Raw genomic sequence first — 23,731 nt, 5'->3', positions numbered from 1 at the left:
ATAGACTATACACTTCTGTACTCCAGCGTTATCCAAAAAACAACTGATGCCTCTCAAGTCTTATCTTTCAGTGGAAAAAAATTGGCGCCTCTGTGTAACTTGGATAGTTAAAATTGTGAGTTGCATTAGATCAAAACCACAACCATTTCCTATATGTTATAGCAATTCTTTCTTTCATAGCGGTGTGAACCTGAAGTTTATATTATATACAGTAGATGGGATGGTCTCCAGCTGATGGGTTTATTATGGGCAGTATATGGGATTCTGGATTCTGTATGTTCAGTACACCTTACACTTGAGACAACTTTATTATGTGGTTTTGTTAAAGGCTATAAAAAAGTCCGTTTTCTGTCTTTTTGGTCTTTCAATTTAGAATGAATATAGAATTTTGCATGAAGCATGTTCTGTGTGTGGTTTTGTCTGAAAATTTAATATTCCTATTTGATAATTTATTTATCCATTTCTTCTTTGTTTACAGAATGGACACAGCAGTGTTAGAACACAGGCAACTCTTGACAGTAAGTTTACAAATCTTGGTTGTGCAGAGGACTTTCTGATCCTTCCTTACTACTTGCTGTGTGCACAACTGTAGCAGTGATGTCTGGTTTAAGGTTTTATATTGTTCTCACTGTTTATTTTATTACTGACTCTTTTATTTTGTATTTCCATAGGATATACTACTTGCTGCTTGACTAGAACTGAAGTGTGAAAGCAGCTCTATTAAATCTACAAACCTAAGCAGTCTTAGAATTAAAGAAGCTGATTTGCTGCTGCTTTCTTTTGAATTTATCTGCCAAAATTAGGAGAAATTTAAAAAAATATAAAATTAAAAATTCATATAAAATGATTTAGTAATTCTTCCAATTCTCAGTTGGGGAGCTATGAATAGGATTTAGCTGTAAATGACACAAAGTGACATTCTTGGAATGCACCTCTCATTGGGTGTAGTGCTACTTGTGCCCTATTAGAAGCCCATGGGGAATAAGGGTGACTAACATGCTCCCTCTGCCAGGTACCTTGCTCCCTTGCAGTGGAGTAAGAATAACAATACTGGCTCTGATACGGGCATTACTGTTATCTGCATCTTGGCCAGGTTCTAATGTGGTATTTTACTTGTAGCATCCCTACATCTCTGTTGCTGGAGTTAAATAAATTAAATTCTAGTATTCAATCTTCTGACCTGTGCTGCTCTGTGGTAATTTTCAAGGGCAGCAGTGTGAATTAACATCTTTTGGAATTCCAACACTTTAAGTCTGTCTTCCTCTTAAGCATCTCTTCAGGTAGGTTACTAATAGGGCAGACTGGTTTTTTTATACTTCTGAGTAGAAAGAAGTTGGGCATTCAAACCTATAAATAATGTTCTGTTAGTGCTAAGTTAAATTTAAATGAGCAGGAGGAGTGTATATGCCCAAAGAGTTACCACTTGAAATATTGTTATATATAAAAACAACATTTCAAGTGGAAAAGTTTCTTACTCTTGTGTACATAATTAATGAATAATGTATGAAATTCACTACAGGACTTGGTTTTTCTGCTATGGAAAACAAAGATCTGAGAATTCCTAATATTTTTGTAATTATTCTGTAACAGCTTTATTAGTCCCTTTTTCTGAGCCAGTTCCCCTTTGAGAACACTTTTGGTCTTTTCTGTATTTCAAGCACATAAACTAGAATTAGTCTTCTTCCATGTATCTATTTCATGAATCCAAACTATTATGTATTTTCTCTTTTTAACAATTGAAAGTACTGATATTTTCCATTCTGCATGTGCTGATAATATTCTTAGTTCATAGGATGGTTTGGATTGGAAGGGGTTTCAATTTTATTTCCATCCCCCTGCCATAGGCAGGAACACCTTCCACTAGACCAGGTTGCTCCAAGCCCCATCCAACCTGGCCCAGAACACTTCCAGAGATAAGTGCCAGTGCCTCACCACTCTCACAGGGAAGAATTTCTTCTTAATATCTAATGTAAACCTACGCTCTTTCAGTTTAAAGCCATTCCCCTCTGTCCTGTCACTCCATGCCCTTGTGAAAACTCCCTTTCTAGCTCTCTTGGAATCCCTTTAGGTACTAGAAGGCTGCTACAAGGTCTCCCTAGAGCCTTTTCTTCAGGGTGAACAATCCCAACTCTCTAAGCCTGTCTTCATAGGAGAGGTGCTCCAGCCCTCTGATCATCATCTTGTCCCTACTCTGGACTCACTCCATCAGGTCCACCTCCTTCCAATGTTGGGGCCTCCAAAGCTGGACACAGTATGCCAGGTGGGGGTCTCACGAGAGCAGAGTAGAGGGGCAGAATCACCTCCCTTGACCTACTGGTCACACTGCTTTTGATGCAGCCCAGGATACACTTGGCTTTCTGGGCTGCAAGTACACACTGCTGGTTTATATTAATTTTGTCATTCACCAAGACCCCCAAGTCCTTCTCCCCAGGGTTGTTCTCAATCCATTCTCCACCCACCTTGTATTTGTGCTTGGGATTTCCCTGACCCAAGTGCAGGACCTTGCACTTGGACTTGTTGAACTACATGAAGTTTGCATTGGTCCACCTGTCAAGGTCACTCTGGATGGCATCCCTTCCTTTCAGCGTGTTGACTGCACCACACAATTTGGTCTCTTCAGGAAACTTGCTGAGGGTGCACTCAATCCCCCCGTCCATGTCACCAACAAAGATGTTAAACAGCACCGGTCCCAACACCAATCCCTGAGGAACACCACTTGTCACTAGTCTCCACTTGAACATTGAGCCCTTGACTCTTTGAGTGCAACCGTCCAGCCAACTCCTTATGCACTGCGTGGTGCACCCATCAAATCCATGTCTCTCTAGTTTAGAGACAAGGATGTCGTGCGGGACAGTGTCAAATGCTTTGCACAAGTCCAGGTAGATGATGTCAGTTGCTCTTCTCTCATCCACCACATTCCCCTTTTTCAGTCAGTGGAACCTTCACTGGACTGCCACAATTTCTCAAATATGATGGATAGTGGCTTAACCACTTCCTCTGCCAGTTCCCTCCAGACCCACAGATGTATCTCTTTAGATCCCATGGATTTCAGGTTCCTTAAATGGTCTTGAACCTGATCTATAGAATTTCCTTCTCTGTTGTCAGTTACCCTTGTGCTTATTGCCAAGGCCAAGATTTCTTGATTTCTGTTTGTATAGCAATCCAGCAACCTGACTTGAGTCGTTTAGTGAGGAAAGCAAACCAGTAACTTGAACAAACTGTGATGTGTACCTTCTGAGTGTATATGTGAATTTTCTTTTGTGACCATTCTAAGATTGTCTTTACATGCATTGCAAGTTAGTGATGATCCACTGGCTAGTAGTCTCTGATGTGGTATGGAAGCATGGTCCAGCAGAAGGCAAGGCTCAACTGTCTCTTGCTTTTATTGGTGAATTAGTGCCTCTAATTCTGTGTATTATCTTCAGAGAACAAGAGATAAGTGTAGAAACAGCTGGGTATTCTGTTGGGCAGTAGAGTTGTTCAGTATCTTAGTATAGTGATCATTTGGAAAGGTACATCTGTGGTAAACAAGTTCTTCTCTGTGTACCTGAAAAAGAACTATTCCTGCTTTAAACTTTTTGTTATCTAGGTCTGTCATGGTTTGACACTGGCACAATGCCAGTGCCTCCATGAAAATGCAATCTCTCAAATGAATGCTGTGAAATACAATCGAGAGCAGAGCAAAGCAGGCCCAAGCTTAATAACAGGAAAAAAAAACCTTTATTAAGCTACTACTATAAAAGGAAAAAAAAAAAAAAACCACACACAAAGATTAAAATTAAAACCTTGCAAAGCATTCTTCCTCCCACCACCCAGCTCCAACAAACCACAGTGAGACACAATCTGGATCCCAATCAGGTTTCCACCCTCCAGACAATCAATACTCAGTTCACTGAGAGAACAGGAGTCTCTCCTGTGCCACAGACCCCCCAAGAAACACAACTGCCACATCCTGTGCTTCCATGTCACACATGGCACCGCCCGGAGAAAAAGTTTGCCATGGTGACCCTTCTCCTTTCCATGCACAGTGCTCTCACCACCAATGCATGGATGGACAGACTGCTTTTAGGATTTTTCCTTTCAAGGATGTCCTGCCAAGAGGGAAGAAAACAACAGTTCAATTTTTCATTTTTTGGGACCAGAGTCCCCCCCATTTTCCCCTGGGGCCGGGGGTCCAAGAACAGAGATCTTCTTCTCTTCTCTTTCTTTGAGGACAGGGGGCACCACCACAAACCCCTTAACTTTTTTCTCTGTTCGCTCCACTTCTGTCTTTTCCCAGCTGAAGCAGGTCTCTTGACTCACTGGCATCCTCCTAAAATACAGTCTCTCTTGGAGGAGAAGAATGATTCAGTCGGTGGCTACCAAGGAAAAAAGTCCAGCCAAAAGCCACTCCTTGTCCCCCTCCCATCTAGAATTCCTCCTTCTAACATCCCAGGGTCCAAGGTGTCCCTCTTCCTCTCTTTCAAACCGAGGAGGGGAAAAAAAAATTCACAAAGCTTTCATTTCTCAAGGAAGGGTTAAAAGTCCGGAATCCCAGGATGGCTCGATGCCCAGACTCCGGCAGCTCCCCGTTCCTCTTCATCCCCCGCGGTGAACCGCCAACAAAACTGCTGCTGTCTGTTTCTCTTTCCCTCTCAGGAGAGAAACTTTGGAGGGGAATGGAGAAATCCTAGATTTTCTCCACCCTTCCATCTGCAGGGGTCCAGCCTGGCTCCAGTCCCTCCACCCTTCGGCCTACCTCAGTCAGGCCATGGGCCTTCCCCTCCCCACCCAGTCACGGCCGGGCAGGGGAGGTCTGCACTGCACGCTGACCGGAACCAAAGGGAGCGAGTTCTCCTGGGAATTCTGCTTTTAACCCCTCTGTGTTCTCAGAGGCGTGTCCACCTTCAATTGGTCAATATCCAAATTGACCTCTTCCTTCCAGAAAAATTATTTTTCCGTGTCAAACCACGACAAGGTCACATGAAGTTAGACAATATTTGACAACTCTTTAGCCATCAAAAGTGCTTAATGCTGTACCCAGTTGTGGCCTTTTATCATAGCTTCTTTTATTCTACTGAATTAAGCATTTAACTCAGTTCTCCAAACTGATAAATTGTATGTGCCCTTGTATCCAGCGATCCAAGTATTAAACATCAATGGTGCTGTGTAGGTTGCAATGAAGAAGCAGAGCTGTAGGTAAAAGCAGATTTGTACAGTACAAAATACTTCTGTTTGTGGAACCAAATGCAAGGAATTTTAAAGCGAGGATTGACTTGTGAGTGAAAGGTAGTAATCCAGATAGTGGGAGTTTAAGTGCAGAAGACTAGTTTGCTACACACATAACATTAAAAATTATAAATCTACTGTAGGTGAAGAGCCTAAAGGGGAAAAAAATGATAGTTATGTTGCTGTTTGAATTTTCATTAATAGCCTGATTCTTAATACTGTTATTGGTTCTTACTGGTCAGGTTTTTGTAAACCAAGGGGAGAACACTGTTGTGTTCCTGAATCCAGGCTAGGATGTTAAGTATGCTGGAATTTGTCTTTGAATGTCTCTTTATAATTTGTTGCAGCTACTTCATCAGTTCCTGTGCTTAAGACAGAGCCTTCTCCCTCAGTACCTTCTGCTGATTCTCTGCGCAGCATGGTGTCCACTACTGCTTCACTTCTGCCTTCAGCATCGCAGCATGCAGGAACTTTGCCCAACTTGCCTCAGTCCAGTGATCTGTCCAGCAGCTCACTCTCACAGTTAAGCAGGTACAGTAGGAGTTGTGATAAATGGAAAGGTGTTCAATTGTCAGGAAAGGACAGACATAAGGATGATTGTGTATGAGGCTGTCAGGTACCAGGGTCTCTTTTTCTGACATTAACTAGAATTAGGAGAGAGATTCAGAAGATGCCAGGATGTTTCTGGTTACAAAGTATGAGCTCTGGGCTGCCTCTTAATGATAGAGCAGCTGTTGCCCATGATTGTCTTGGTTTAAGACAAGTTATGAGATAGACACTTTGAAATAAGTTACCTCCTCTTTAGTTTTAACCAATCTGTTTCCACCAATAAGGGGAGATGAATATTGTTATAGATGAGTAATGTGATGATTTGCTCTTGCAAGTAAGGGATGAACATTGTGTGCATGTTAAGAGAAGTTTTATTGATGTATAGTTATGTTATTGTAGTTTGTTGTTTAGACGTCCTCTGTTTTCCCCATAGTCCCCTTTTCCCCCCTCTGTATTGTTTCCACCAGACAGCCTGCATTGTCAGGGCTGTCCAAGACATGGAGGGAGCGCATGTACATGTGCCCTTTGCATGGGGCAGTTGGGAATGGGAAAAGCTTGTTGCTAGGGGGTGCGGCATGACAACACCTCACCTCCAATCAAGTTGCAAGAAAGTAGTCTCCTCCAATGGACGGTGAAGAAGAGCTGACTGACAGACTTTAGGAGAGGCCAAGGTTGCCTGATGCAACCCCAGGGGTATAAAAGGCGGAGCAGCCATTTTGTAGACAAGCTCATGGCAAACGGTCACACACTCCCAGCACACTGTCCTTTGTTGTATTTTGTTAAGGTTTAATAAACCTTTAAAATTTTAAAAGTGACAGGTCATTTCTCACAAATATGAGTAGATATAAGTGAAAAAACAACAGTTTACTAAAAAACCAAAACAGAAACAGGCAAACATAATAATAGTAATAGTCACTAGTTAGAAAATTGCTGGAATCTTGCAGACTCCCTGGGAACAAGGAGAAATTTTTAAATGGCAGAGTAACCCCTCCGCCAAGATGTCACCCTCCACAGACAACCATGTGTTGAAACATAAAGATGACAGCAACCCTCCCTCCTCTTTTCTCTCCAGTGGCGTCAGCAGCTCCCTTGGTGAAGGTGGCTGGCACACTCTGGCAGCTGGAACTTGGTTGTGAAAAATGCCATTCACTTGTGTTAAAATTTTACAAGTTTAATAGTAATGAAAATAGTAATGAAAATTAGGATAATAAGAGACAATAAAAGGCAAAGAATTATGGACGTCTGGGTGCCTTGCACTCTACCACAAAGCACACCTTGCAAACAAAGGATTACCCCTTAAAAGCAATAGTCTATTGCATATTCATATATCTCATACATAATTCAAACATTCTTTTCAAACTAAGGGTGTTTTCTGCTTATTTTCTACTCCCCCCCTCATCTTGTAAATTAATAGTTTTGGTACCTCGAAGTCTGGGTCTTCATGATAAGGAGGCAATAATTCCTTTCTTGCAATATTAGTGTCTTTTTGCTGTTATTTCTATGCAAAGAATTTCTTAATTATCTTATCCATTCCTTGAGGTAGTTACAAAAAGTATCTTATATCACATAGTTTCTATTTTAATATTGTGCTATAGCCTAATAACTATATTTACCATACTACTTAAAAGAGATTAATACAGCACTACTTAAAAGAGGTTAATACAACATAACTTTCCAACATAGCACATATAGTATTCATTTTAATATCTGCAAAGAGCCAGTCATATAATATGCATTTTACACATTGGTCAAGGTCTAGAACTCGTGGAGGGACTTTGCCTTCCTCTTGGCAGAATATGGCAAGGCAACCATCTGGGGCAACTTGGACTCTGCACCTTCCCATTTCCACTGTGCACTGCTGGTGGGCTGGGGGGATTGTATGGAGCAGGGCTGTTCTGTTCATATCGTTGCAATGCCGCAGCTGTAGGCAGGCACTCAGTTTGCCTTGAGATGTTCCAGGACTGCCTCTCAGAAAAAAACTACCTGAGGCAACCCTCTAGGAAAAAAACAAAAACAAAAGAAACCCAAAAGAGAGCCTCTGCCCACTGGTGCTTTGGCTCTATCTCCTGTCAAGAACAAAGGGAAAAAAGCCAAAGCCATGAGGCAAGAGAGAGTTCTGCCCAAGTGCCTCAACCTCAAAAAACCTGGGCACCTCCCAGCCCTTGCAGGGTTGTTTTCCTGCTTCAGGATCTTAAAGAGACAGTAACAATGTTGGGCATAGATAGATATGGAATACAATAACATTTTGGGTTACCCAGGACAGTGGTATATAAACAACTTTGTGTTTCAAGTAGCTCTTGCTTCAGTCATGTCATCTAAATTGATTCCTCTAGTTTGTTTTTCCTACTTTTTCTGCAGTGCTTGGTGTTTGTTTAGTGTCGTATGTTTGAAATTATTCCCTAATAATTTACTTCCTGGCTAATTTTGAAATATTTCATTTTCATTTATATTTGTATTTCTTAAAATTAGAAAATGGGAATGATTCCACAGGGAAAGTGTGTGCCTTTTTCGAAGACATTTCCTTAAGACACTTTGAAATGTCAGATTAGTGTTCCTGGAAGTGCATTTAACACAGCTTGGCTCATTCACACTGTCCGTCTGATATTTTAGCGCCTGTTACTTGCACTTTGTCCTTGGACAGGTGACATCCTGAGGCTGTGCTGGTTATGTTTTAATATTCACTTTTGTACTGTATCTCTTACTATAAGAAACTAATTTTATCGGCTATCACAGATTTTTTTCTGTTAGACAGTGTTCTGGTTTGAAAGTAAAACCAGTGAGAGACTCCAAGTCAGAAATACAATTTATTGGGAAAAGGGGAAAAGGACAAAAATACATGCAATAATACAAAGGGAAAGGCTACTGACAAAGTCAGAATACAACCTGGCCAGCGTGCTGGTAGCAGTCCGAATTGGAAGAGCTGCAGTCGTCTTGGGATGGCAGATATAGTTGCTGTGTCTTCTCGGAGAACCTGTGAAAAGGCTCTCCTCTGTGTAGAAATCTCCAGTTTTATCCAGGTGGGAATGCCTAGCTCCTCCCCTTGGGCAGAGCATCTCACAATGGGTTATTATGAGTCACAAGGTGTGTCCTTAATCACCTCCTCCTCCTGGACAGTGTTATCTCTGAGTCATGTGGCCAGGTATTGATGGGGCCATTAACAGCAGATAAGGAAAACTGCCCCAAGGCAACTCCTACTCAGATGGTAATTGGAAAACGTTTTTTTTTTTAATCTTGGACAGACAGCTAGGACAGTGTCCTAGGTTGACTGTATGATGCCTTTATCCCCAATCGTCTGCCCTGTTCATGTTGAATAATAAGTTCTACACCTTTAAGACTTGTTCCAGGAGGGAAGGAGTGGGGGGAAGAAGCGCGGAGTTTGTTTTCAAGAACTGCACTCACTCCTCCACATTCCTGCTCCTGGACTGAGTTGTCTGCGTCCAGACGGACAACGAGATGGAGCTCTCCTTTGGTTTTTTTTTTCCTAGTCTAGTTAGTTTTAGCTAGCTGAGGCAAAGAAGTTCCCTGGACTGTGGTTTTTTTCCCTTTCTCTGGACCTGCTCTGGACTGCACACCAGGAGAGCAGCAGCAGCAGCGCCGGTGGCCCAGCGGGCCGGGCCTGGGCCGTGGCATTTCCAGCGCTGGAGGGACTGAGCAGAGACTGAGTGAGCCCAGCTGCGACCTGAGGGATTTTTTCTGAGTTTGTCTCTCTCTTGGAGTGGCAAGAAGTTTTGTTGTTTAATATTGTCTAAGTTTGCTAGTTTAATAAACAGGTTTTTTCCACTTTTCTCCAAAGAGGTATCTTTCCTGAATGGGTTGGGGGAGGGGCCAATTGAATCTGCTTTCCTGAAAGAACCCTTTTGGGGGTTTTTCCCCAAATTTGCCCTGAACCAGGACAAATACATTAATTGGCGCCCAATGTGGGGCTCAAAAAAAAGAAAACAGTGGAAAAATATTAATATACTAGTGCTTTCTGTTGAATAAAATGGTAAATGTGTCAAACAACAATAATTAATTCGTTCATGTTGAAAATACATCCCCACATTTGTTTGTTGAAAAGCTGTGTACATTGATAGAAATATTAGTTGGAGGATCGATGCTGTTAGTCAGATACAAAGCACCATGCAAGATGATTCTTGAATTCCAAGCATGTCTGGCTTGGTTGTGCTGGTGTCTCTTATCTGTCTACCAGAGGTCAGATAGTTAATTAAGGCTTTTAGAAGAGCTGGGGAGAGTGGGCAAGGGAGTGGTTTAAAAATGTATGTAAGACTGAACTGTTTTTTTTCCTTGCTGCTTGAAGTGGTGTCATTGTAATTTGAGTGAGCAGAGAACAGTTTTAAAGAGTAAAAGTAAAATTAATCTATGGAACTGCCAACATTTATTCTGGTCCCGCACCTCAAAAGAGCTTCCAGAAGTGTTTGCCCTTTAATTAGGGCATATAATTTAGTCTGCAACTTTGCTATGAAAACTACTGTATTTTCTTGTGACTATTTCCATACAGAACACTAAAATATTTACTATGGTTAGGATCTCTCTTGCATCTGATTTCAAATTAGGAGGGTTTTTTTTTGCACCAAACCATATTTATTTTTTATTTCTTTGCTTTGTTACTGTGAGACATTAATTTTGAAGAATTAAGAATTTTAGGCAATTTAAGATGATAGTTAAATTAGATGTTACTGAGTTAGCGGGGAGTAAATAAATAGGCTTTGCTCATAGTTAACAGTAGCCAGATCTTAGATAAGATATCCAGAATCTAGTAGCTCATTGCTTGTCAACTTTATGTTTGGGTAGCTGTGCTTATAATGAAAAACAGAATGTGATAAACAGATTTCAGGGACACAAAAACAGTTGCAGACTTACCATACTTGAGGAATCCATTGAACACAGGAAAACTACAAGGATTCATTTGTCACATATGCATTGAAAAGGTAGAAAGGTCAGAACGAAGAAGACTTATTTTACTTCTTTATTTTGGAGACCCCCTCCCCAAAGTGGACCCCCGACTCATTTCAAGGAACAAAACTATGCATTGCCTTTTTGCCAGTTAGCATACGAAGCAGAGCAGAGGAAGTGACAGGGATATGAATATGCATTCATATTTTGTGTATTCAAGACTTCTGTAAATAAAAGGGGTTTGTAATACCTGTGATTTTTGCAGTGCGCATTAGGGAATAATCCTGTTATAAATGAGAATTTATTCAGCCAGATTAAAAATAAAAATAATTTTATTAGCGGTCAAATTCTATCTAGCCAGCCACACAGAAAGAACAGAACTGAGCCCGGGATCGGCCCTGGGTGTGCAACAAGGAGTCAGCCTCAGCAGAGGTCTTCCCCTATGCCCACACACTTCCATCCTGGCACAAGCAGTTTTTTTATAGGGAAAATTCCACCTGAGGCCAAGATTTCAGCAATCAGTCTTTTCTTCTATTTGGAGTCCATAGGTTAATAAGCTTTTATTTTTTTTGGTGATGAGGAGAAATAATTCAATGTCCGGAGTAGGTGAATTCTTGATGAGATTTTACGGGAAGGCTGCATTCACATGGATCTGTCTGAGGATTTCCATGATATCCATCTTGGACAATCAGCACCGATGATCAACCCCTGGAGCCCAGACATGGCCCATCTCCTGGCCAAGCCACATCCTTTTACTTGTAAATCAGTTTCCAATATACACCCAGTCTCGCCTGCAAGGGGGGGGGAACTAATACGACGGGCATAATCTAACAAGTATCCAATATTACATATTTCATACAAGGGATGGCGCGAATTATATTTACTACACATAACAATGCCACATACTGCCCAGCCGTTGTAATAAACATACACTTTCTAACTTGAACTGTTTGAGAGCTTTTTGTCCGTCTCAGTTGGATATCAATATTAGATCGATATTCATATTTTACTAAATCATGTTCAATTTGTTTATTGTGCTGTAAGTTATGTTCTTGACCTTGAATGTAAGGTATAACTTCTGTCAGTGTAAATGTTTAAAAAACCATTTCAGTCACTTTTCAGGGAGATCTTTGGATTGCAGATGTATGTCAGTGCTGCTATTAGTGCCAATAGTTCACAGGCCTGGTCAGTTAGGAAAAAAAAGATTGTGCTAAAGCAGAGTTGCTTTCTAAAGCAAAACTATTGCAAATGTTTTTCATCAGGGGATTCTTTATTTTCATATTTTACAGTGTATGTATAAAATTGAACTAATGGTTCTGTTTCATCTTTTCAAAGAGGAAATTGGTTTTGATAGGGTGTAGTGGTATTAATTGGCCTTGATTAAATTGACAGATTCTGTAGTAGTATGGCTAACTTTTGGATTTTCACAGATGCTCTTCATTTGTTGGGGTTTTTTTTTGAGCCCTGTCTTTTGATAGTTTCTTAAGGCTTTTGGTAGAGTTATGGGGCAAATACCCTGCAGTTCTAATTGGTTGAACTAATATTATACAGGTTATATGAGAAATACCATAATGACTCAAACCAAAGCACTATCTCACCTAATTAATACTTGTGCCCTATTGCAAGCAGCAGCAGTTGCTTATGGAAAGAATGGGAAACAAGCCGTGTTTCTGTGAGCGTTCTTCTTGTTTTGGTCTTTACATATCTTAGAGTCATTGCTACATAATTCCTGAACTAGCAGTTGTTTTTCTAAAAATATAGCAATTTGATAAATATAAATGAATGGTGTTTTAGATGTTTATTGTTAGTAATAGTTGTTTCTGTACTTCATTTTCTTCATTGAACCGTAGTAGGATATTAGTTAAAGGAAAAATGTAGGGAGGTGTGTGTATGTGTAAATATATACACATTTCTACAGACAATTTTTTGTTTATTATCCTACTGTGTGTATATGTGTATACACATAGCTACAATCTTTATTCTTTAATATTCTACTACCTACTCTGTATATATGTATGTGTGTATATACATAGATATATATTTAAAATGTTTTAAGAAAAAATAATTTTTTCAACTGTGAGAAATGACTTCTTACTTTTAAAATTTTAAGTTTATTAAACTTGAACAAAAAAAATACAAAAGGACTAAATAAGGAAAAACTACAGTGCTGGGAACCACCATAACTATTAGCCACGTGTTCATCTACAAAATGGATGCTCTGCCTTTTATATCCATAGCCCCTCCCAAAGTTTTGTCAGTCAACTCCTTCTCTGCTGTCCATTGGTGACAATTACCTTCTTATATCTTAATTGGAGGTCAGGTGTTGTTACACTGTGCCTCTTGGTAATAAGTCAGCCCTCCTCTAATTGCCGTGACTACTGAGGCTACTACAAGGGGAAAGAGAAAGAAGGCTATGGGAGGACACATTACAATAACAGCACTGTACATTTTAACGTCTGCATAGTATCTATCTCTTAATTGTGAGAGCCAACTATTATATTACTCATCTATAACCTTAACTCTTTGCAATTCCTTTTTAGCTCCCTTTCCAATCATCAGAGCAGCCTCTCCCCTGCCTCAGTGTTGTCTTCAAGCACATCACATGTGGTAAGTCCTATTTACATTTCTACAGATATTTGGCATATAGTCAGTTTATCTGATGATTAAGACTCTCTCTTAGTTCAGTGTGTTCCAGAATGCTAATAACCGAAACAAGAGCTTTTTCTCAGAGAAGGAGGACTGCCAGCTCTCTAGTGGTAAAAAAAAAAGTCTTTACTACTTGTGATTTGTACTAGATCAAGGACTAGCTGTTACAGAGACTTGCCAGTCATACAACTGTAGAGGAAATTTTTGTGCCAGCAAGGGGGGATGGAATATAGAAAGAATTTATCACAACAAATGTGTTAAAAAAAACAAATAAAACTTTTGATGTGGCTGTCTGAAACTACTCTACAATGTGGACTCTTCACAGTCTCCACTGGAGATATTAGCTGGCAAAGTGCAGGTGATAGAGTGGTACATGTCATGACAAATGCTTCAGGACAGATGATTTTAGAGTTTACCATGTGATGTTGTCACCTGTGTATTTAACGCATTAGAGATAACAAGGCAAATGGTAGTGAACACAGTGCTCTAGATGCGATTGCACAAGCAAAAGTCAGACACTGCCTTGTTCTGTCTGTACAATCCCAGTTGGGGTGTACAGAAAGGTTACTGCTTTTCTTTATGCTTGAATTTTGGTTTGTAATGCTCCACCCTGTTGTATATGTAACTTAAAAATCACACTTATCAAAATGTACTCCTTTTTTGTTGTCAGAGTTATTTTTGGCTTCTGTGTGTTGATGGTGCTGTTTTGCAAGTGTGATCAGCTTACAGCTAAAGCACTGTATTGTGCTGGATTCAAGCCAGGAACTCCTTTATCCTCATGTGTTCCTGTAATACATATTGTTTGTGTTTCAGTTTACCACATTGACTCTATTGTGGGGCACTGCAGTTTTAATCTTTTAAATTCCATAAATGCACTGAGGAAATCACAATAGCAGTGTTCTGTATTTAGAAAACAAATATTGTCTTTTGGAAGAATATAGTTTATTCAACATAACAAATACTAGCTTAAAGGAATATACAAGCAAAAAGGGCAAGAAATAATGCAAGGGAGTAACATTTGAGTTACTGTTGAAGTGATACACAGAATAAATAGACTCCACAACCTAGGGCAGTTATGAAGTGGGTATGTATTGTTGGCACCTGGCACAAGTGAGATATCTCTCCAAAAACTTGTGCCCCAAGCCTCAGTCTGACCCACACTTTTATTCACAAAGGTGTTCCATATGCAATACATTACACAACTTTTCTACGCATATTCAACCCCTGGCCCCGCCTGTCCTCGCCTCTCATGCTAAATAGGTCCACGCCCTTCTAGGCATGCGTGGTTTGCTGTGGTGGTTTTGATTTTGCGGGGGCAGGGGGGAGGGTGGGTCTCTGGTGGTCTCTTGAGGCTGAAGATTGTGGTCTTCTTAATGGTTGAACTTTTGAACTTTTCTCCTTTGTGTGTGCGCTTTTGGTCCTTTGGTGCTTATCCAAGTATGTGTCTGAGTCTCCATAGGCTTAGGAACAGAGGAGCCTCTTTATCTGGGTTCTTTGCATATTCGGTCCTTTCTAGTATTGTTCTTTATGCAAGAAGCTTCAGAAATTTGCATTTTCTTATGCCCTTTGTACCATGGTAGAGGTTTATTAAGTAAAAGGTTAAAATTTAACACATAACTCTACAAGCTAGAATATAAATGCTTAATTCATTTTGTTAACTTAAGTGAACTCCAAAAATCTCTGTTTCACTGTGGTATAATTTTGTGATAATATAGCAGTTTGAATTTAAGTATTGAAGCGATATGCGGAATAAATAAATAGACTCTACAACTCAATGTAGTTATGAAGTGGGTATGTATGACAGCACCCGGCACAAGTGAGATAGCTCTCCGAAATCTTGTGTCCCGAGCTGGAGTTTGTCCCACAATTTTATTCACAAAGGTGTTCCATATGCAATACATTACACAACTTTTCTATGCATATTCAACCCCTGGCCCCGCCTGTCTTCGCCTCTCATGCTAAATAGGCCCACGCCCTTCTGGGCATGCGTGGTTTTTTGTGGTGGTCTTTACAGGGTCGCCGGTGGTCTTTTGAGGCTGATACCATAGTCTTCCTCTGCATTGAACTTTTGAACTCTTCTCCTCTGCGCATACGCTTTTGGTCTTCTGCTATCTTATCTGGATAAGTCCATCATCTTTGACAGAGGGGCCTCCTTATCTGAGTTCTTTGCACTCCTGGTCTTCTCTGGTATTTGTCTTTTTGCAAGAAGCTTTAAAGAATTTTTTTTTTTTCTCTTCTCTCTTTCCTATGTCTTTTGCGCCATGGCAGAGGTTTCTTAAAATTCAACATATGATTCTACAAACATGATACATTCATTTTTGATACATTCATTTTTGATACATTTATTTTTGATATATTCATTTTTGATATATTTATTTTGTTAGTTTAAGTGATCTCTGGAAAATCTCTTATTTCAGTATCATGTAATAATTTTCTTTGAATACTTAAAAATCACAAGCATGCAACTTAATTGCTTGCCTGATACATTTGTTATAAATGAAAATTTGTCCAGCCAAATTAAAAATGAAAAAATAAAATATTTATTTTGCAATTCAAATTCTATATAGCCAGCCACAAGGAAAGAACAGTGCTGAGCCCGGGGTCAGCACTGGGTGTGCAACAGAGAAGACAGCCTCAGCAGAGGTTTTCCTCTATGCCCACACACCACCATCCTGGTACAAGCGGTTTTCATAGGGAAAATTCCGCCTGAGGCCAGGATTTCGGCAATCAGTCCTTTCTTCTATTCAGAGTCCCATAGTTTGATGAGATTTCTTTTCTTGGTGAAGAGGTAAAACAATTTGATGTCTGGAGTTGATGAATCCCTTGATAAAATTTACGCGAATCCTGCATTGACATGTATCAGTCCAGAGGATTTTCATGATACCTATTCAGGTCGTTCACAGGATGATCAGCGCCTGGGTGTCCCCTTATGGCTTCAGATACAGCCCATCTCCAGAGAGCCACATCCTTTTACTTGTAAATCGGGTTTCAACCTACACCAGGTTTCACCTGCGAGGGTGGGGGGACTCCTAGTACAAACATGTATACTCCAACAAATATTCAATATCACATATATCATACTAGAAATGGTGTGAATTATATCTACTACACATAACACATATACAATGCATTATTTTTACATGTGCTGCTGTTGCTTAAAAGATTGTTGGGTTTGATTTTTAGTTTTGTTCCCTCCCCCCCCCCACCCCGCATCTTTCACTTTGCCTCATTTGCTCTATGATCCTCAATCTTTTTGTCTCCTTTCTAGCACACTAGTGTTGAGAACACCACTTCACTTCAGCCTTCAACAACATTTTCAACTGCTTCAACCTCAGACACTAGCACCACCTCTTTGGTTGTCAGCATGTCAAGCAGTATGAACACTACAGCTAGCCTTGGCCTGAGTGTTACCAGTGTGTCTGCTACCACAGGAGCAGCTCCCTTAATGTCTTCAGGTTTGCACTATAAAAAGTTTATGCAGACAGACAGAGGACTTTGATCAGCAGGGCTGTCAATTGAGCATCTTGTCAGCTATAGCTATGCTAAGAAATCCATGCTCTTGACTAGCATTTTCAGCATGCTTTATTTTCTGGGTTATAAAATAAAATTTCCTGGTTTTGTGTATTTGTGATATTTGTTAGGACATTATGTGGCATTTATGTAGCATATTCCATCCCCAAAGAGCTTTGTAAATAGAAACCAGAGTAGTTCTGACTTTGGAAGTTTTGGACTAGGAGATTGACCCTGTTTGTATTCCAGGTTATAATCAGCTCTTTGCTGTGAGTTCGCATTAGCTTTAATTTCAGTCTTCTCTGTGACTTGAATTTATTTGGCAGTGTCAAAATATACTGCCTTGTCCTCATTATCATATGCCACTTCCCTAATGCCACATCTAGAGAAAGGAAAAAAGTGTCTGATATCTGGGTCATTCCACAGAAAATAGCACTTCAGAAAGAGGGAAGGTTGGGAGGCTTCTTGCACTGAAATAAAAACAATACTAAATTCTCTTTCTTTTCTAATCAGCCTGAACTGCTAAAAGGAAATCCTAGGGAGGGAAGTGAATGATTTAAATATTGAGATCAGACTTACAGAAGAATTTCTCATTTACATAGCTTGTAAATAAAGTGTCTGATGACTGGTCAAAGTGATTTTTTTTTTTTTTTACTTTTCTGCTTCCTAGCTCTGCTTCATGTAGGCAATTGGAACATTTAAATTTCCTCTTTACTATTCCCAGTTGCAATAAGTCACCCACAAAAAGTATGCTGGCAACATTTAGTGCTTTCCAGTCTATTGCTGGTGATAAGGGGCAATGTGTTGACAGAGCAGAAAATTAAAGGAGATAATTTGCTCTTAGACTGAAAACAGTGCCTGAATTTTGCCTTCAGGAGAGGACCAAGGGATGGAGATGTTCCAGTAATTATTGTAATTCTCTTGGACAGAGTAAATAACAAAATTAGACTATTCTCTGATGGGACTCTTTTCAGTCTTAAGTAGCCTATGGTTTCTCTTCCTTGAGGCATGGTTAAACTCTCCAGGTTATTTTGAGCATTTTCATCAACAAGCACAAAATTCTTCTGTTCTGCTTTTACAAACTAAGACAGTGCAGCTGCCAGGACTTGTGAGCTATCTTGTCTCAATGCTGAAGCCTTTTCTTTTCTAAAGACTTGTTAAAGTGTCTGTATTTTAATTCTACAGGCAAAGCTCCCCCAAATCTGCCTCAAGGTGTATCACCCTTGTTGCATAACCAGTATATTGTGGGACCTGGAGGACTTCTGCCTGCCTACCCAGTAAGCAATTTGTCCTTGATTGATTAAGCCTTGGTGCAAGTGAGCCTTCCAGACCTGCTGTTGTCTATGCCAATGCATTTCTGTTGGCATATGTTGCACCTGGCGTTCTTGTTCCAAATGCTGAAGAATGTTAAATGTATTCAGTGAGGGTTTACTGTTGATAGTAAACTGTATAAGTGTTGGTACAGACCTGATCTGGCTGCTGTTGTAGGTAAACATGCATGTTGCTATCATTTTCAGCGTTATCAGGTTTTAGGCCCTTTGAATAAAATTAGATCCATTTAGGTTTGTATTACTGGAGTAGATAGTATTACATAGTAATGCAATAGTAATAGTGCATAGTAATGGTTGAAATGTGCCATATATCCCGTCTGTCATACTTTAATAGATTGCATGTAACTTTTTGGTGTCTGACCAGGATGAACATATTTTTGGTTATTTGTTTTTTGAATCAGAATCTTAATTCCAATAATTCTTCTATATTACACTGAATGCGAGGGGATAGCATAGGTTGCTTTGTGGTCTAGTAATCAAATCTTAAATCCTGCTATTTTCAGAAGTAATTATTACAGAAAGGAAGGCTGTTGCTCTTACTCCCAATTCTGAATGCTTTGTAGATTTTAAACAATTTGATGAATGATACATCTGTGGAAACCATATTAAACATATGACAGTAATATTCTCAGAGGACTGCTGTCACAAGGAAACAACATCAGAGTGAAAAGCCATTTTAAGCTTTGCTCTACTAGCCTTAAAATGCTACTGTGCACCATGATGGTACAATGTGACATATATCTGTACATCTCTAAAATAGACTGGTCCTAGGTCAAACTGTTTAAACAGAGCCCCAAATTGATCATAATCAGAGAAATGTGTTATAATATTTTATTTTTTATCTGTCTTTAAGCAGATTTATGGTTATGATGATCTCCAGATGCTCCAATCCAGGCTGCCAATGGTAAGTAAATGGCTTGCTTTATTTAGTTTTAAACAAGTTATCTTCAGTGTTGATCATTTGTGCAACACTAATTCATTTGATAGTGACTGAGAGCTTATCTCTATGTTCTATATACTGTTTTTTTAATCATCCAGTTTTCTAAGTCGTATAAATTGATACAGTGGAACTGTCAATTTAAAAATAGAAGCAAACCTGCTGTTCTTTTGAGTTGAGAAAATTTTAATTGTTATAGGGAGAGTATGACATCTTGTCAAAGCTAATTGAAGTCTGTGTGTCAATGTTTTCTTTTACCAAGAGGTAGGATTGAACAGCAAGTAAACAAATTGGCAGCCAGTAGGTGCATCTGACAGGTTTTGGAGGTGTTCATGTCACCAAAAGTGCGGGAAAAGCTAATAACCTCCAACAACATTTTTAATTTTAGAGAGTCTTTACTTTATTCTGGCCAGGATGTACCACAGAAATCCTCTTATCCACACATAGGCCGGATGTACAGAGAGAATCATTCCACAACACATGTTTTTGCAGGATTTTCTCCCAAACTTTATAGTCAAAACTCATGGTGATGCACTGTTTTAAAGTTCACTGGTCCAGAGTTGAGCAACCCCCAATTTTCAGTTTCCCACTGGATCTGAATCTCCTGCCTCCGATGTTAATTAGATCTTCATTCTTCGATTTTCTTATCAGTCCTTTCCAGACTAGCTGTCTCCAACTCTGCCAGAGGTGGCATCTGAGAGTAGATGTTCCTAGATGGCCGCTGATGGCCCTTTGTCTTTTGGGCTACTCCCAATCTGTTGATATGTTGAGTTCGCCAGACCTCACCTGGTGCAACAGTGCCCTGGAAAGAAACTTAAAATTCTTTTTCTGGGGCAGAGGCAAACAAAACCCCTTGACTGAAGTTATACAAAAATTTTTAAACTGGTATGTTTTCCAACACTCATAGGTGGAGATCTTTGCATGTGCATCATGGCAACAAATGCAGGTGAGTTGCAGGAGGGAGAGCAAATGAAGTTTTCTTCTTTACCTGGATAGAGAATGTAAATGGCATGAGTCAAGCTAAGAGTCACAGAGTCTCAGCATAGATTGTAGAAAAGTAAATAATTTTGTTTTCAGGAAACCAGGATAAGGATCTTGAAGAGAACATTTGGTTGTATGTTACTGAGAAAAGTCACCAGATTTAGTGATTCAGTGTATCTCTAGATGCAGAAATGCCACAACGAGCAGTAATCTGAAAAGAAGTATCACTGGATGAATGCCATAGATAAAGGTCGAAGTCAGAACCAGGTCTTTCATGTTGTGAAAAATGCCAATCACTTGGTTTTTAGTATTTTAAAAGTTTATTAGTAATAAAATAGTTATAAAAATAGTAATAAGAGTAATAAAAATTTGGACAATGAGGATTAAGACACTATGAGACAATAAAAAGCAAATAATTACGGATGTCTGGATGGTTTTGGGCACTAAGCTGCCAAAAACATGCCTTGTGAACAAAGGAATAATTCTTAAAAGCAATAGCCTGTTGTATATTCATATATCTCATACATGATGCATAAATTCCGGCAAATTAAGAATTTTTCTGGTTTTTGTCAACGTCTTCCCCTTAATCCTGGTGGTTCCATAAAGACTGAGAAGGTGGAAGAATATTTGTCTTTTCTGAAAAGGAGGCCGTAACTCTTTAGATTTCCTGTTGCCGTTATCTCTGTGCAAAGAGTTTCTTGATTATCTTATCCCTTTTCTTGAGCTAGTAAAAAATATCTTACATTGCAGAGTTTCTATTTTAACATTATGTTGTAACCTAAAACTATATTGTTATAAATTAATCAGTCAATTTAATAATTAAAGGATTTTATTAAAATAAATCAAAGTAAAATTGGAAAAACCACAAGCAAATCAGCACCAAGCCAGGCGATTTGTGCTGGATGAACTGGGTCTGGTGCTGGGTGAACTGGGTCTGGACTAATACAACACCGTACCCTAGCAGTTCACAGGGTACTGATTTACTGATTTCACAGGGTCTTTTTTATACTGTTTCCAGACTTAGTTGGATTGGGGGGGGGGGGGGTCCTCCTGTTTCCTTTTGTCCTTTTTCACATATTCATGCATGTTCTTTTCTTGTGGTGCTTCTAAACAGAGGTTTTCCTGGAATACTCTGATTGCTGAAATCCTGTTAGACGGTAATCCCCTTGAATATCTTGTTCTGGCAACGAATATTCATCTTATCATTTAATGCATATCATCTTGTTATAAATGAGAATTTATTCAGCCAGATTAAAAATAAAAATTATTTGCGGTCAAATTCTATCTAACCAGCCACACAGAAAGGACAGAGCCGAGCCCGGGATCGACCCTGGGTGTGCAACAAGGAGTCAGCCTCAGCAGAGGTTTTCTCCTATGCCCACACACCTCCATCCTGCCACAAGTGGTTTTTATAGGGAAAATTCCACCTGAGGCCAAGATTTAAGCAGTTAGTCTTTTCTTCTATTCAGAGTCTATAGGCTAATAAGATTTTCTTTTTTTGGTGATGAGGAGAAATAATTCAATGTCCGGAGTAGGTGAATTCTTGATGAGAGTTTACGGGAAGGCTGTATTCACATGGATCTGTCTGAGGATTTCCATGATATCCATCTCGGACGATCAGCACAGATGATCGTGATGATCAACACCTGGAGCCCAGACATGGCCCATCTCCTGGCCAAGCCACATCCTTTTACTTGTAAATCAGTTTCCAATATACATCCAGTCTCGCCTGCAAGGGGGGGAGGGGAACTAATATGACGGGCATGATTTAACAAGTATCCAATAGTACATATTTCATACAAGGAATGGTGCAAATTATATTTATTACACATAACAATCCCCCACCTTCTATAGTAACTCATTAATTCGCGCCTTAATTTCTACCTCTATTCACTCTCAAGGTAGTGTATTGACTACCTTGAGACTGGCTTTTAATCTACATCTGGAATATCTTGGTAAATTTTGTAGTTTTGTTCTTTTCTCTTTATTCGCCTTTTAAATTTTGCTAGAGCCTCAGCTGCCCTGCTGTGAGGAATTTCTTCTCCCAGTGTTATTATTTTTGGTACCTGATTTGTTTTTCCAAGGGCAGCTTCTGGGTCTGTGGGTAAAGCTGCTATTTGCATCCCCTGTACTACTGAATGGATGAGTCTTATAAAACGGGATGAGACAGGGTAGGAATATGACTCCTGCTATTGAACATAAAAATGAAGAAAATTATTTTCTTCCACCAAGCCCCATCAAACAAATGATCCCACCACGATGCTTGGAGAAGTGAGTTCCACTTTTGTACTGGAACATGGGCTACTTGTTTAATTTTTGTGGTTAGATTTCTAATGGTTTTTCTATAATCATCTATTTCTACACAGCACTGAGATTCGTTACATTTTCCACACACACCTCCTTCTCCAGCTAGTAAGTAATCAAGGGCTATCCTATTTTGATATACAAAAGCCCTCATTTGAGAGTGTTGCTGGGATAATAATTCAAGAGCACCTGAGGTGTGATTGGAGACAATCTCCACTACAACTTGCAACTTTATTAAGCAATTTAATAAATAGATGGGGGTTTGGTATCTCCACGACCCATCCAGTACAGTTACATTGATTATAAACTGGAATTGAGATTTCCCTGTGCTCTTTTGATGCAGTTGATGAGCTGACTGTCCGTTTTTACGGTATGGTTTTTTTGGGGGTTTTTTTTTATTTCCCCTTTAATTTGTATACCCCCTGTTGAGTGTTTGTCTCAAGATACTGTTAATTAGGCTTACCCCTGCTGCAGTTCCATGAGGTGAGGGGTAACTCCTCTGGGTATCTGCCCCCAAGTTCCCCCTTGAGGCACATGGCTAGGCTTAGGCTCACCAGGATTACTCCCACTGCTAGGATCCCTCTGCCGTTCCCAGCGCCCACTGGGGTGCCTCCAGCGGCGGGGCAAACCATCTTCTTGGCAGCAGGAATATTCGTCTGTGGTTTCATGCTCAGGCTGAGCTGCATACTTGTTTAAAAATGCCTCCTTGGTGTAGTTCAGCAGAGCCTGCGCGTTGTTCAACCTATGACACTCAACAATAATAATTTTGGTTTTGCTAGTACTTTCTCTTTTAATTCATTCTAATATGGGAAAACACCAGATTATTGAATTTAATTGAAACAATCCTAGCCGTGTGGCTATTACCAGAAAACGGTTAGTCAGGTCTAACTCCTGCTCAAAGCACTCCCACACAACCTACTTAGTCTGAACAGTCTAAACTTTACAACAGTATTCATAGGGGAAACATATAAAAGGATAATAGTTATACTCTGGCACAGAAAGTTTGATTGAGATGTTTTCATTTACTTTGCCGGTGCAGGGTTATCTTCATATCTCCAGGGCAGGAGGTGATTTTTCACTCTGGTGCCTGATCCTGGAGTTCGACTTTCTTTATCCTTGATGCCTGTGTCTACCCCTTTTCTGCAGTTCCTATAGCAGTATCTGTGGTCAAAAGAACAATGAAGGGTCCCTCCCAGTGAGGCGTTAATGGGGATTCCCTCTATGCTTTTACAAGCACTTTGTCCCCAGGTTGTATTTTATGTATCAAGAAGCTAAGAGGACTGTGCTGCATGATCATCCCCTGCCTTCACAATTTTTTAAGATTCTTATTTAATGCTATTAGGTATGGTTGTATTTGTCTATCCTCTAATCT

The 23,731-nt window shown here is 39.8% G+C and overlaps 1 protein-coding gene across 24 annotated transcripts in view; it reads left to right on the top strand.

Annotated features, from left to right (window-relative positions):
- The window catches only part of LOC146763161 (ubiquitin-associated protein 2-like), a 229,312-nt gene that overhangs the window by 104,302 nt on the left and 101,279 nt on the right, over positions 1-23,731 (top strand). For 11 of the 24 annotated variants that reach the window (XM_085571445.1, XM_085571454.1, XM_085571443.1 and 8 more), the window contains 7 exons: positions 479-518; positions 5,556-5,739; positions 13,191-13,257; positions 16,565-16,751; positions 17,992-18,083; positions 18,991-19,041; positions 19,982-20,020. In XM_085571445.1, coding sequence (XP_085427571.1) covers positions 479-518; positions 5,556-5,739; positions 13,191-13,257; positions 16,565-16,751; positions 17,992-18,083; positions 18,991-19,041; positions 19,982-20,020 — 660 coding nt within the window. The remainder of the gene's footprint in view (positions 1-478; positions 519-5,555; positions 5,740-13,190; positions 13,258-16,564; positions 16,752-17,991; positions 18,084-18,990; positions 19,042-19,981; positions 20,021-23,731) is intronic. The other 13 variants (XM_085571455.1, XM_085571444.1, XM_085571462.1 and 10 more) reach the window with 3 other exon arrangements.

The sequence above is a fragment of the Lonchura striata genome, chromosome W (genome assembly GCF_050655825.1).
Source record: "Lonchura striata isolate lonStrDom1 chromosome W, ASM5065582v1, whole genome shotgun sequence".
Lineage (NCBI taxonomy): Eukaryota > Metazoa > Chordata > Aves > Passeriformes > Estrildidae > Lonchura > Lonchura striata.
Note: the sequence above shows the minus strand (reverse complement) of the source record. Positions and strands in the feature narration are given on the sequence as shown.